The 15,637-nt window shown below is 32.0% G+C and overlaps 1 protein-coding gene across 1 annotated transcript in view; it reads right to left on the bottom strand.

The window, feature by feature from the left end:
* Window positions 1-203: 203 nt before the first annotated feature.
* The window catches only part of LOC123523228 (carbohydrate sulfotransferase 1-like), a 46,229-nt gene continuing 30,795 nt past the window's right edge, over window positions 204-15,637 (bottom strand). Inside the window, exons 5-7 of the mRNA XM_053535417.1 lie at window positions 13,376-13,414; window positions 12,736-12,851; window positions 204-1,580 (exon numbers count right to left, since the gene is read on the bottom strand). Of these exons, the coding sequence (XP_053391392.1) occupies window positions 904-1,580; window positions 12,736-12,851; window positions 13,376-13,414 (832 nt within the window). The 3' untranslated portion in view covers window positions 204-903. The remainder of the gene's footprint in view (window positions 1,581-12,735; window positions 12,852-13,375; window positions 13,415-15,637) is intronic.

Genomic DNA, 15,637 nt, shown 5'->3' with positions numbered 1-15,637 from the left:
TGGTACATTTGCAAAATTACTGTCCATATGTGTCCCATATAAGCTTCCGTACTGAGTTTGCGGGGAGAAGTTTACAACAATCTAATCATGTAATGGCGAATTTTAAATTTAAAACCCCGATAGAACAACGATTTTGAAATTATTTTTGGAAGATTTACGGGGAAAAGATTCATTAATATAGTCAGTAAAGAAATTGTCTTTGTTTTAAGACATTTCACAAACAAATGTGGCTATAAGTTTCGTGATTGCTGAAATAAGCTTAAGGTCATTTTTTAACTTCACCGTTTTCCATTTTATTTGAATATTCTTTGGACTTTAAATCAGTTTTATTGAATGAATAAACAAGTTTTGTGATTTTCCCGAGTATTCATTTTTATAGACCAAATTGAGGAGAATATCAACCTCACTAAATCAATGTACAATGTACCGATCCTGCGTCGAACTTAGCATCATGTGCCAAACAAATACGATAGCCTAGTGTGCCACCTGTTTTCCTCAAGTACTTGGTAACTTCCTACTATTATTCAGGAGTTTATACAGTCTATTGTTTCTGATTTAACGTTTTCAATCATTATTCCAGGAAAACATGCGCCTTGCCGTGGGAACATCCTCACGATTCCGATATACGTAGATTTTTATTATTTCTGTTAAACTAAGTGGATGGATATACATACTTATAAAAAAGATCAACCAATATGAGTGTTAAGATTTTGTTTCCCTTTTCTTCAGCTACGATAATAGCACTATTGTTGTCATTCGGTCGATATGATAATTCATATACTTTCATGCAAGACAATAATAAAACGGATCATTATGATATTGAAAATAGTATATACTGTAGCAATCTCACTTCAGATGGATATTTAACGATCAAATTATCAGACGGAATAAATTGTCTAATAACTACACGATTAAATGTGTTTTTGGTATATTAACACTTGCAATTGAAAGGTTGTTATATTCTTGCAAATTTGTGAAACATTTATACCCTAGTTTTGTATAGACATTTTTACATACAGGGTCAATTTTCTGCAGAATGTCCCACTTTAAAGACTTTCTCCACCAGAATGCTGTGTTTTTCATACGTTCAGTTCGAGTCGTGACATTGCTAAATGCAGTTAAGTTACGCAATTCCGGGTATTTATGTTTATCTAAATCCATACCCAAATATTTGAATAATTCCTCCGATTTATTGAATGGATTTTCGTTTAAATCTTCATAGTAAATAAACTTAAATCTATCTGGGAACAATTTTAGAAGTTTTTGACCTTCTTGAAAGTCATACAGCATTTTATAGCACAAAGATTTTGCGACCTCAATAATCTCATTTTCTTTACTAGCTGGGTACCAACGCGTCTTAATTCTTGAATTGATGATTGCCCTTGGATCTCTAAACAGATGAATGACCTTCAGGTTTTCACGTGCGCGGAGTATATCTTCGAGAAGATCCGTTGACAGCCTCAGTACTTTTGCTACACGATGAGTAGCGTTCTTACATTTTTCAGGAATATACTTTTGTAGACACGCGATATTATTCCTCTTGTGTCCATTGCAAGGAATCGTCTGACTCCAACTCGGACCTATGAAAGAAACAGACAGAAATAGAACTTAAATGCATTAAGTTAATAATATATTTTAATATTCAGGATTTCAATGAAATGTTTATTTTACTTATCTTATCTCCATTTAAACTGTGAATATATTGGCTGTTACAGCAAGAGTTATTCTCTATGAATGACTCACACAAGGATAAAGTTGCAGTAGAAAAGATCGCTGACACCACAAACCACGCAACTAGGAAAACAATCAAATATAGACATAAAAGGGCACTACTTTTGAAAGATCAGAATAACCCAAACCTCACTCAAAGGTCTCATCTTGTTAGCAAAAAAGTATTTAAATTGAAAAAAATAATGAGCTAAAATACACAAAAAGCATGCATTTAGTGCATTTGCAAGTAATAGACCAATAAGAGAAACATGCATGTTGGGAACAGTTGAAGGCGAACGTATGATTTATATAGGCATATGGCCCAATTTGTTTTTAATAATAAAAGTCACGACAACTGTGCAAAAAACAAAAATAAATAAAATAAAAAATAAAACACAGTTTCATTACTCTAACCCCTTAACTACCTGACTATGTAGTTTGTATGTTAAACCATTTCCAGTATTAATATGAAATAAGTTCTAGGGACCAAAAGTACTTTGTGCCGTTTCAGACGCTGCATTCTCTTACTGGCAAGCCTGATTTACTATAATTTATAACAGCTATTATAGTTGTCAATTCCTAAGCAGAAATCAAAGTAAGTGGTGCTAATAAACCGACTTTGAAAAAAAAATCAAATGAAAACAATCTTTGACTTCTATATACGTGTTGATTCTATGTACTCGTTGAAAGGCTAAATTATAGGTTGCGCCACTGTCAGCGTGTGGATGTGAAAAGAAATTAAATTGTTTATCATTGAAAAATAACAATTCTAATATAATGCTTGTCTCTGTTAAAACACTCTCACGCTAGAATTACGTCACGTAGCTGATGTCATGCGCTGATGTCGAAGGTTTTGTTGCGAACAGGATAGAGCGCTTCTATATTTTATGTACTGTTTTAGATTAAGGGCATATTAGAATAGAAGAAAATAAAGCAAAACCGTGTTTAACACTATTTATACACTTGGACGTTGTAAAAATAACTTCACTCGGGCTACGCCCTCGTAACATTATTACCCCAGACGTATAACCGCCCATCGTGCATGAATAGTGTTAAAGCACTTTATTTGCTATCAATTATTTCCTAATTATTTACTCCTCTGCATGGAATTAATAAGATACGTATATTTAATGACATATTTTTGTGTGAACATACACTAGAAGTGTCTACATTATAGCAATTGATTGGTAAATTTGACCAAGTGTAGTTTTGGACATACCCAGTAACCCAGTAAACATTATTGAATTTAGAAAAAAAATGATGCTGTCATCAACAAAACTACACTTTTAAACGCATTTAGAATACACTATGCACATAATTTGGATGGACTGTGACGGTGTTGTATTAACTTATCAACCAAGAAACCTTTACAAATGTGGTTTTATGGTAAGTATTCGCCAACTTAATAGACTGTGTTAAAGACGATTGCTACATTTTTTTATTTTATAGTATTGTTTTGTTTTTCCATTTGTTGTAGTTTGAAGTGCGCTTAATTCAAATATAAGAAAATAGAATATAGAGCCCCGATTCTGCAAAAAAAACAAAAAAACAACATGTATGTAACGTTGGGGTCGCCACTGAATATTTTCTTTGAATTTTGCATATTTGACCAACTATTTGTTTACTTATTTCTTACTACAAGAACAGGCACTTGTCTTTAATATTTGGTTTAATTCTGTTATGTATGATGGATTTAACAATATCGTTTCATAAAAACACAAAAGAAATATGCATACTATTGCAGTTTATAGAGATAATTTGATCCCTTGTTTGTGTCAAATAAAATACAAATGTTTGGGAGTTTTAAATAATTTCTCAAAAACATGTTCATAGAAATTTCGAAATGTGTTATAATATTATGTTGTAGTTGTTAGTATAATTAAAAAACCAACAACAACATATGGTTTAGGTGTTACTTGCTTGGATAAGATGAATACACTTCAATGTTAGAAATTCCAGAAAAATGATTAATAAATACAAATGTACATACCAAACCTAATAGACCTAAATGAGCCACCATAAATCCATACTTCCAGCTTGAATTTTAAAACCCTTTTGAATGAGAAAACAAAATCAGGTTGTTTGGACAAAAATAACATTGACATGGCGTTGCCGCATATGTTTGGAGATTCCTTTCCCCAGCGTAGCCATGTTAACCTTAAAACTTGGGGTATGGGAAAAATTCACACAGATAAATGTTTCTAAATGGTTGTAATGTGTTATTAGTGGTTATTTTCTTTAAGCACTTAGAATGCATTATAAAAGTAGTTGCATTACTATAAGAAAGCTGAATGTTGTTAAAATTTAAAAGACTATAAATTACGTAACCAATGCAGTTTTAGGCCAATCTCAATTATAGATAATCTACTACAATAAATCCCTTCTTTCTTTCCTGGAACGTTTAGATATATATATAGTCATATAGTCTGTTTAATGAAATAACAAAAATTGTTGGTTGGGTCAAAAATGGCCTCGAATTTGCTGCAGCAGTTCCAATGTGTCTGTCTATAAACATAACTATCTTTACCTTAAAATTTGGAGTAGGGGAAGAATTATTGATCAATTTTATGTGACATATTCTTATACTTGAGTCCATATGTAATGCAAGAGCATATGCCTTAAAATACAAATGTATTAAAAAACATATGGTTCGGGTGTTACTTGCTTGGATAAGATGAATCCACTTCAATGTTAGAAATTCCAGAAAAAATGAGGCAAATTGATCAAGAAGCTGATAATATTTATATGCGTACACATCCATTTTACAACACTGCTTCATTGATACACACTTACACACAACATTTTCTTAGACCTCATATTGATTCTGAATCTGATCATAAACGAAACTTTCTAAAATTATCTTTCATAAATAAAGGAATCGATTTTATTGGTTTACTTAACAAATAATCAAGGCCTTCTAGTGATTGATCGTCTGATTTACCACGGTTCAGAGTTCAGATGATGCGTAGGAATTGAACCACGAGGGCGTTAGCCCGAGTGGTTAAATACTGAAGCATCTGAACGATGAATCGTGGTAAATCAGACAATAAATCACAAGAAGGCCTTGATTGTTTTCATTCTCACATGCTCATTGACATATTTTAATAAATATTATGCTGGACTTCATTTACCCGAGGAGTAATATATAGGACGTCATGTGGCAATTTGACGTCATAATTGACGGCATAATGCTCTCTTACCGGTCCGCGCGTCAACCGTTGTTTATCGCAGAATATACAGAGCTTGATTTCCTTCTTTATTTAACTGGAAACCAAATCGAGTCATGTTAGAATTAGTATTTTGAGAGACCAATCTGTAGTTAACTCTATTCCTAAAATTAAAATATTTCAAGAATTCAGAAAAACCTATTATCTATTACAAATATAATAAACCAGTTAGAAACGTTATATTTAATTACAATCAAATTGTCTCGGATTTAGATATAGAACTTAATGTTCCAAATAGTTGTAACTGTAAAGAATCAAAATACTGTTACCAACCAGCTGGCCATGTCATAACGGGTAATTTTAAGAGTTTTATTGATAAAAGAATCAGAAATATTTTTTCCAAAGGTCCAAAATATAGAATTCCCTCGTCCATTAACTTTGAAAGATGTCTCTTTGAAATAACTTGATCTATTGATGACTATATTAAAAAAAGGTATCGGAAGGAAAATGCAGGTCAGTACCATCTCACTGAATGGAAAAACAATATATTTAAAATCATTGAATCAAATCCATCCTTATTACCTCCTAAACCCAAGGTTTCACTTCGAAGTTTAAAAAAAGCTTTATCCAAGGTAATTTTGTTTTCACTCCTGCAGACAAAGCTTCAAATAATAATATTATTATATGACACATTTATTACACCGAGGTATTACAAAATGAGCTGAAACATACAAAAACTTACCAGTTATCACAACTAGATGAGGAAACTATTGCAAAAAGTCATGCAAATCATTGTATAAATTTTAATGTTGCACTTGACGACAGTCAAATGAAGCTCCCTACTCTTTATCGGATCCCTAAACTTAACAAAACTCCATATAAAGTTCGATTCAATGCAAATTCAACCTTAAGCACTACACAAACATTTCTGTACTTTTGATTTCTTCTCTAACTACAATAAAAGACCACGTGCAGAAGTATTGCTCCAAGGTTTATGAGAACTCGGGTGTTAATCTGTTTTGGTCCATCAAGAACTCTGGAGATGTTATCAAAAAGCTTAAAAACAAACACTTCAAATGTTCGAAGATAAGTACTTAAGATTTTTCTACTCTTTATACTAATTTACCACATAATTTTATTAAAGATAAACTAGTAGCTTTAATTGAGAAAACATTTGCAAGAGAAAACGTTAATTATCTTGCTTGCAATGAAACTAGAACATTCTTTTTAAGATATACAACCTATGGAGATGTGATCAGGTTTGTGAAGCTGTAAAGTTTTTACTAGATAAAATATTTATCAAATTTGGCAATAAAACTTACGGACAAGTAATTGGTATCCCGATGGGAACCAACTGCACCCCCTTCGTTGCTGATTTATTCTTATACTCTTATGAACAAGATTTCATGCTTAGTTTATCCGTTGAGACGCAATTTGAAATTATTGAAGCTTTTAATGGAACCTCAAGGTATCTTGATGATATTTTAAATATAGACAACCAATATTTTTCAGGAATGGTAAAATATATTTACACTAAAGAATAACTAATCAGCTTAACAAGGCTGATACTTCAGATTTAGAAGCGTGATTTCTGGATTTAAAACTAAGACTTGTAAATAATAATCTAGAAACGAAAATATATGATAAAAGGGACGATTTGAATTTTGAATTTGTCCACTTTCCCCATCTTAATGGAGATGTCCCTCAAGCAACATCATACGGTGTCTATATTTCACAGTTTATTTGTTTTGCAAGAGCTTGCTCAAAGATAGATGATTTTAATGACAGAAATCTTCGTATCACCAAGAAATTGTTACAACAGGGTTACCGTCGATCACGGTAGATTGCTATATTATAACCTAAACCCTGATTTGAATAATGAATTTAACGACCTGTTATACCCAAAAGCACGCGTAAATTCGATAAAATACTGCAAACCGAGCGAAATAAAGACAAGAAAACGCATTATTGAATGTTGATGACAAACAGAACATCTCATAATCTAAATGTTGTGTCAGTCAGAACCTTCCCTGCGTATCAGATGGTGTCAGACAGAACATTTGTAGTCTATCTACACGACCTTTACACCTCGTTTGTTTATGTAATTGAGATTTTGCCGAGATATTTGGAAGACAAAGAGACAGTGTTTGGGTTTTAAAAGAAGGGAATGCCAAGCCTGTTGCCTCATAAATGTGAAAAAAATATTCTCGGTTCAGTATTAAAAACAATGAAAACCTGTCTGTGTATTAGTCATCTTTGTGATTATTTAGTGATCTTTTTAACTAAGAAAATATTCCTTTAGATGCCTTTATCTATCCCCAAAACCTGGTAGGAATCTGATTTGCAACCACTGATTCACATCGTGTATAGACAAAATAAAAACTACTTACATCAAAAAGAAAACAATCTCGGAAAAGTGTCAAATTGTCCGATCTGGTGTCATTTTGTCTTGTGTCGCGTTATTATAACTTTTTTAAATCTCGCTGATAAAATAATTACTGCAATAGAGAGAGAGAGAGAGAGAGAGAGAGAGAGAGAGCTAACTTGGCAGTAACTTAAAGTTATTAAAAGTTTCAATTTGTTTCCAATACATATATACCTTTGAGTATTAATGACTTGTTTGGTTTTGAATGGGTCTTGGATAATGCTTATGCTTGCCGAGCGTAAGAATTGAAATACTTGTGTTTTTTTTTTGGTTAATCATATATACCTGCGTACATGTGATAAAGCTTGACGAAATTCGGTGCAATTTTAGTTATGTTATGTGGTGTAATTTTGATTTAGGTATAAAAGGTATACAATGAAACAAATATAAATAAGAATTACAAAAAGAAAGATACACAAACAAGAGAATAAGGAAACAAAAAAGACTAGTTTCCACGATGAATATACGCCTCACGCCAACAACCAAAACCGGACAACAACGGTTTGATTGAAAGTTGCGTACATAAAAAATACAGGAAATAAGGAAAATCATGTATATTCGAGTACAACAAAAAATAACAGGCAACTTACCACTGAGATTACCTCCCAATCTACTACAATATAATATTAAACATATATTTCAGTCGTTGTGTTTCCACCTTTGAAATATTGTATTATTATACAACTGTACATACATTGTATACATTATATGGATTTAAACTCTAGTGCTGTTTGCTATTTAATCATGATACGTTTCAAAAAGTAAGGTATTACAAAATGATAAAAATGACATTCCCAGAGTAGGATATGAACCAATGATGACCCTCGCTGAGAGTGATGGCAAATTTGTGTTAAAATTAAGACGAAAACAATAAAGGTAATTAATTTGAATAAGATAGCACATAAACTTAAAGCAGGAAGAATAACAGTGCCAAAGCATTTATTTTTAGCCCATAACAGGCTATCGAATTTTCTAAGAAAAGGACTTTTGTGCATATTTGCAAATTAAAATTTCAGGTTTGGTATGTGAAAACAAGAATCAAATATCGGGGAATCATTCATTCAACCTCCGCAATGATAAGCAGTCCCTGATTTTTGCATGACAATCGTTATTTCTTCCATGAGAAAATCGCAATTAATATTAACAAAGAATTAAAGAAACAGCATTTTTGGTTACCTATATATTTTCGTATAAGACGTTTCTGTTTCTGTCTTATATTTAGAAAACCAGGCTTCTCTAGTACGTTTAGTTTACACAGCTAATCTTTTAGAATTTTCTGATCCCACACTGGGAAAATCTTTTTCCCAACTTTGTGACGATTTTCCTTTTTGAAACTGAACATGATTTAATTGCAAGCAATACGTACTAGAGTTTCAATCACGAAAATGTATACATAGTATAATTACAAAGGTAGAAGAATGAAAACTGAAGAAATAGCTGAATTTACCGCAATACAAAGTATATTAGTATTTTCCATCAAATGCAGACGTATATAACACTTTCATGTAGTAATGCTCGTATAAAATAATTCTGATCAAGAAATAGTAAAATGAATCAGTCATAGGTAATTTAAATGCATTTGATATTGCTTTTGTTTTATCTTAACTTTTATGTCCTAAGTATTTTCATGATTATGATAATATTTGTGTTTCCCAGAAAAAGGAAGTATTTCAATGCTATAAATACCAATAAATCATTTGTATGCCACTGTCAAAACTAAAATAAATGTACTTGCACCCATAATAAATACAGCGTAAGTGTGTCATCGAATAGGACATTGTCTTATTTTGTATTGACCAGTTACATGAATAAAGTATGAAATAATCTTATATGTAACAATGAATAATGTCGTTATGTACTTGAAAGCTTTCTATGCAATAAAAATCCTTTTTTTGTCACAGCTCTGGCAATAAAATGTCTGTTTTCAAGTTAACATTAACGATTAGTACATGTGTGATAAGTTATGAAGATATCGGATTCTATTCAATACATAACATATTGTATTTTCTGACATCTTGGGAACTCATCTGTAGATTACTGTTATTGTTTGTATTTCATCAGCACTGTCAGTTCAGTCACCGATCATTTTTGCTCTTCGTTCCCAAAAAATACCACATTAAGTGCTAACGCAATATACAAACGGTATGATATATCATTGAATGTACAAAACTGATCATCAAACAAAATTTCTTAAAACGTCGTTTTTCTATGGACATGAAGTTGAAGAAAAATATCATGTGCAGATAATTATATGCCACATTCATACTTTTAGGTGAATGATAGGAATTTCAGTGGCAGGAAAAATTCTCCTTTTTGTTAATGAGCATATATATTGTAAAAATTACCTTAGTATGTGTAACGCACTGAGACTTTGAGATTCCATACACATATTCGAGACAGTCAATGATAACACTTGATATATCAATGGCCTCGACGAACAGAAACCTTCATTTTTCTGTTACAACTTTTTTGTTTGTATAATTCTAAAAGCGATAGTTTACAAAAGTACGATGCTTATTAAAATACAGCAAATCATAGACGGTTCTGTGGAACTATAAGTATTAGAATAATGTACTTCTGGTTGCAGATTCTGGTGACAATTTTTCTACAGGATATATCTGTCCGTAACGTGAACATCTACTTTTATTATTTTCTTTTTCATAAAAAAATAAGACAAATATTGTTTTGTTATTGTTTTCCATGTGTTTAGTTGATGTCTCACGATCTCCATGTTTTGACAAATGTTAATAAACACGTGCATCCGCAGCATTATCATTTTATTAGATAGAAACTACAAATATTTCGGACATGTACAGCACATTTCGTAGCCTATGCTTTGCTGAAACATTTTTGTAACATGAATTTCTATACATGGCGGCAGCTTAACAAAAATCGCGCTAAAATAGCATAACAATTCCATGTTAAGATAATTGCTCGAGTTAGCTATGATCTAGGCTTGTCTAAACAGTATTAACAACGTACTGGAGTCGGATCCTTGTGACCTTTACTTTGATGTGTAGTAGATAATATCAGTAAGATAATGTACTAGTGTTATGATTCATGTGGTCTCCAAATTTGACAAACACTTCAGAAATATAACTTTGTTAAAATATCTCGGCTTTGTAGTATTTGTTACTGTTGACATAGATAATTGCATTACTAGTAGACAGCTGATTATATAAACATCGTAGGAGATTATGAACATAAAAAATGCAGCCGTTTTGCAAATGCAGCACAGTAATTTGAGAGGTATTAGTATCTACTTTACTTTGGGAGACCAAAACTCTGTACTTTACTGCTAAACTGTTGGAGTGAAGTTAGAGGTATGCAACTTATTTCTTTCCCTTAAACAAAAGGAAGCCTTGAGAGACATGCAAACTTTGGCCTTTTAACAATAATAAGCACCTATGTCGGCCGAAGGTGAATAAACCCGAGACCCTAAATTAAACTGTATTAAAATGCAACATATGCAATGTAAAAATCAACTTTGTACTCGAAGTAACCGTTATTTTGCGAAGACAGATATAAGTTAGTGCGAATATTTACAAAATACATGAATAAAACATAGCTGAAAAATATAGTTATTGCATTTCAAAAAAAAAAAATAAGGTGCTGGCTTTGTGAATGAACAAGTATTTTCAGTTAGTAGTGTTATATGACCAAATAAAGAGAAATGTTTTGGCCGACAACCTTTTTTTTCACTAAAAAATTTGTAGTGAAACGTTTATTTTCTATTTGCTGTACTTGTACAGGAAACAATTAAGTTTATTCGATAGCTATTGATATGATAAATACCACGCAATTGTTTTACATATAGATGAAGGTTTGAAATGTTGAAGAATTTAAAAAGAATTGGCTTAATTATGAAATCGGACATAATCCCAAAACAGGGCACAGGAGCCGTGTGAATCCCGCTGAAATACCAGTGACTGTTCGGGTGCCCATACCTGCATCCTATAAATAATACTTAGCAAGTTCATTGAAAATAAATATCCATGCAGGATCTAAGTTGCAAGTCGTAAATTTCAGTTTACCGGTAATAGGCCGTTTGTATACCAAATGAATTACCATAAGTAAATTTAAAATGAAGAAATGAATGATATCAATAATTTAGAAGAATTTACGAAATGTAAATAAAGATATATATGATATCAAGAATTTAGAAGAGTTAACGAAATGCAAATGAAGTGGGAAAAGTATATTTATTCGAACAAAATTTGTTCTGAACGTTCATATTGCTTTTCTTTGAGCGGGTTCAAACGATCTTTTAAACAAAAATAGGCTTTGAAATATAGCTTTTGTGGTGTCATCTGTTAACATACTGCATTAACCGTTGTGAATTCTTTATAGATCTAATACTGACAGATATTTTCGGAAAAAGAAATGCATATCTTAAAGTTGAAAGTTTGTAAAATGAATATATCTTGATAGATCATTATTAAACTGTATATTTTGAGTGATGCTCCTGAATATTTTAATATCTTCAATTCAATATTTCTATTTTCAAACATTTAATTAACATGGCAATAACAGCGAAATGGTGAAACGATAAGCCGGACAAGATATTCGAAACATAGATATATAATATCGTGTTGTCAAGGTGAAAACATATATAATTGGTAATTAATTAATTATCAACATCATTATTTCACCCATGAGCTTTAATGAAGAAAACATGTGTTAAATCAGTTAAACCTTGTTGTGTATGTTCTACGGGTTGTATACAGGTAGACTGGGGAACTGCAGAAAATTGCGAAGGATACACACTCTGGTAAAATTTTGATTGTGTGTGAGATATGTGTATGACTAGAACCTGCAAACCGGGGAATAAATTTCTATCGCTCAGAATAGGCTCAAATTTCGAGAGATGACTAATTTCAAGGTCAGGATTAACGTGGCATTGTTAGATTGAACTGGGGAATCCCCCGGTTCGTGGCGTATCCCCGGTTTGTTGGTGTGTATTCATACGAAATTACCCAGTTGGCTGCGTTCACACACACACACACACACACACATACACACGCACGCATGCACGCACGCACAAACACACACATAAATTTTAAATTTTAATTTAGTGGGAAAATATAACTCATCATAATGAAGGTAAATAAATCTTATAAAACAAAGCCAACATTTTTATTGGAATGGGTCAAAAAGGCTCATAAGCGTATTCATGTATACATGCATTTCGATATTTTACAGACTTGAGAGGAAGAGATCAATCTTGACCCTTGATATCCTAGTATGACCTTGAACATTGAGCTAGTGGTTTGGTTATTGTGCGTGACATATTGTCTAGTTATAAATAATATTTTAGCCTAGTATATATCAAAAATTCTTTATGGAATTGCGGACCAAACAGAGGAAGAAGAACTAACCTAAAAGTGTGACCTTCATGTTCTGCATACACAGTAATATGTCATTGACCCTTACCTCCATATATAGCAGTTACGTTTTGATGAAAAACTGTCGTTGCAAAGTCGTTAAACTGACAGTCATAGATGTCTTTTAGTATCTTCATTGCAGTAACTAACGAACCAGTGGCCGGACTAAAAGAAAAACAAACCTGTAACTTATTGCTTTTTAAGGTGTTTGATTTTTTTCCAAGTCTGATAAAAATCAACAGATTTATATCACTAATAATCTACCTTAAGTTTTAAAATAAAAGAAATGTGACAAGGGTTATTTGAAATATAAAAAAAAATGCTCTGTACTGGCTTTAAGGGTTGCAGTGGTCATGCTATAAGACTGCATATAAAGGTTTCAGTCAGTAAAATTTTGTATCCTGTGTGAAGAAAACGAGTGGAAGAGAACAAATGCTTGATTTATTTGTAAAGATGTCGGATAGGAACTATTCTCTTTGTTACGCATGGATTAAAGAACATATGCTGATTATTTCAGAAAATATGTTTCTCGTATTTCATGTTTATATTTAAGATTTGAAAATTTAAAACAAATAGCTTAAAAACACAGATAATAGAACCAGAACATTGTCATCTCTCTTTTTTTAAATGAACTGAAACATTTTAATACATGTTTGTGGTTTTGATAAAATAAAGATGTAAGATATTACCTGTCTTTGTCCTGAACTGCCTCCCAAGATGCTACCTTTCTGTATATAAGAAAAATAAATAATCTTTCTAAAGTTTAACATGTTTATATGCAAATGCAAAAAGAACATATAAATTACATTTTATAGAGACTTTATTCAATTTTAATCATATGTCCTTGCATATATTTATGCACTGTTTACACATACACACCGTGATCAAACATAAACACACAATTGCAACTAAACAAAACGGTTAAACCCTACTCCTTAAGAAATAGATGCTTTTATTTGTCTATTTCAATATATGAATAGTTAATATCACAAAAATAATAAAAACCTCTCTAAACTGAATGAATTATTTGGTCCCGATTTTTCTAATTCATTCTTTATTATAAAAATACCCTTGTGATCCGAAACCTCTCTACTCCGAAAACCGAACAAATTTTGGGATTTGTATTATCTAATTACATTAAACTATACCTTTCTAATCCGAACCTTAGTCATTGTTTCTGATGTAAATCTTGCTCTCTTTTTTACATTCTTGAAACCGTTTACAATTTTAACTATTACTCTTTATAAACAATAGGCCGTCAACACTGGTAATCACATGTCATGTCAGATTTTTAGTTTGTAGATGCATGCAATTAGAATAGGTTCGAAAGTTACATGTACAAGAAGTTTAATTGTTTGAACAAAATTTTTTATGAATACATTTATGTGCAATAAGTACTGAGATTGTAATATATCCATGTTAATTTGTTTGTCCTGTACCTTCCTCACATATTTTTGCCAATTTGTTCATTTAAAACAGGAAATTGATTTACTGAAAGTAATACTAAATCGGATCATTACAATAGTCAGACAAGAAAAATATTCTCCTTTTAGCTACATTCTGGGAATGTAGGATGCTTAAAAGTGATGTAGGGATGTTAAATCTAACATGAAAACTGGCATTTCACTAAACCAATTTAAATGTTGCTTATAGTTTAATTATGTCTTATCAGTCTGTTCACAAATAGATGAGTAAACACATCAAGTGTAACAAACAGCATAATTTTTGCTCTAAAATAGAAACCTTTTTAATCCGAACACCGCTCTAATCCGAACATTTTTCTGGTCAGAGCATGTTCGGATAAGACAGGTTCCACTGACAAAAAAGGTATCAAAAACATTTAAGTTCGTTCCCTTATAATCCTTCAAAATGAGTGTCCATTCCATGTGTTGTTCAGAATAGTTATACGGAAAGATAACATTTTGCGCTGAAAGGATTGAGTCTTATAAAACGTATTTCCCACTAAGGGTTATTTTTTGACAACAAAATAGATAATGTTCGGCGTTATCTGTCAAAGAAGAACAGTCTCATGCAAGATTTAGAATACGGTAATTATTATATAAGTCAGAGTTTAAATTGCTATAGTTACTTCTCAACTTGCAAAATAAAAGAACAATAGGTTGTTTCATTTTTTTTCTTTTATTCCTTACTTTCTTAATCTTTTCAGGATCTGTTTCCACACTAAATTCAGTCACAATGTGACATAGAAGTTTAGCACGTTTTTTCAAGAAAATAACATTTGTTGGCAGATGGTTTCAAATTGCATTGTAGCCGAGTGAGAACAAAATCGAGTCTTTCTATGTGTTGCTCAAAACTGTCGGAGAATATTAATAAGTCATCAAGGTATATGACGCAAACTTTCATCTTATAGTCGCATAAACACTCTTCCATGAGTCTCTGGTATGCGTCAGGCGAGTTACTAAGTCCAAAAAGCATCTTGTTGAAATGATATAGCCCAAGAGGTCCAACGGTGAAAGCAGTGCGCACTTTATGTCTTTCCTCAATTGGAACTTGATATCACCCACATTTCATGTCAGTAACACTAAATAATTTTGAAGAACCAAGGCAATCAAACACTTTTTCTATGCGTGGCAAAGCGTAAGCACCGCGAACCATCCTTTTTTGATCATGCGATGATCTATTCTGAGTTTTCCATTTTTCTTACGTACTAGCACTATATTCGATGCCCAGGGAAACTTTGATTTGGAAATAACACCACTGGCTAACAGCTGTTCTAACTGTGCATGTATTTCGTCTATTATTTCAGGACAGATACGTTGTTGTCTTTGTTTAAATGGGACTTCATCGACTAAATCAATGCGATGTTTTATTAAGTCACAGTAGCAGATGTCTGTGTCACTTTTAGAAAAAAAATATCCATATATTTCTTTAGAAGTTCCCGTAACTTGATATGTTGATCTTCACTTAATTCGGAATTGACATGAATATCT

Source organism: Mercenaria mercenaria, unplaced genomic scaffold, assembly GCF_021730395.1.
Source record: "Mercenaria mercenaria strain notata unplaced genomic scaffold, MADL_Memer_1 contig_4789, whole genome shotgun sequence".
NCBI lineage: Eukaryota > Metazoa > Mollusca > Bivalvia > Venerida > Veneridae > Mercenaria > Mercenaria mercenaria.
This window is presented reverse-complemented; position numbering and strand designations above follow the sequence as displayed.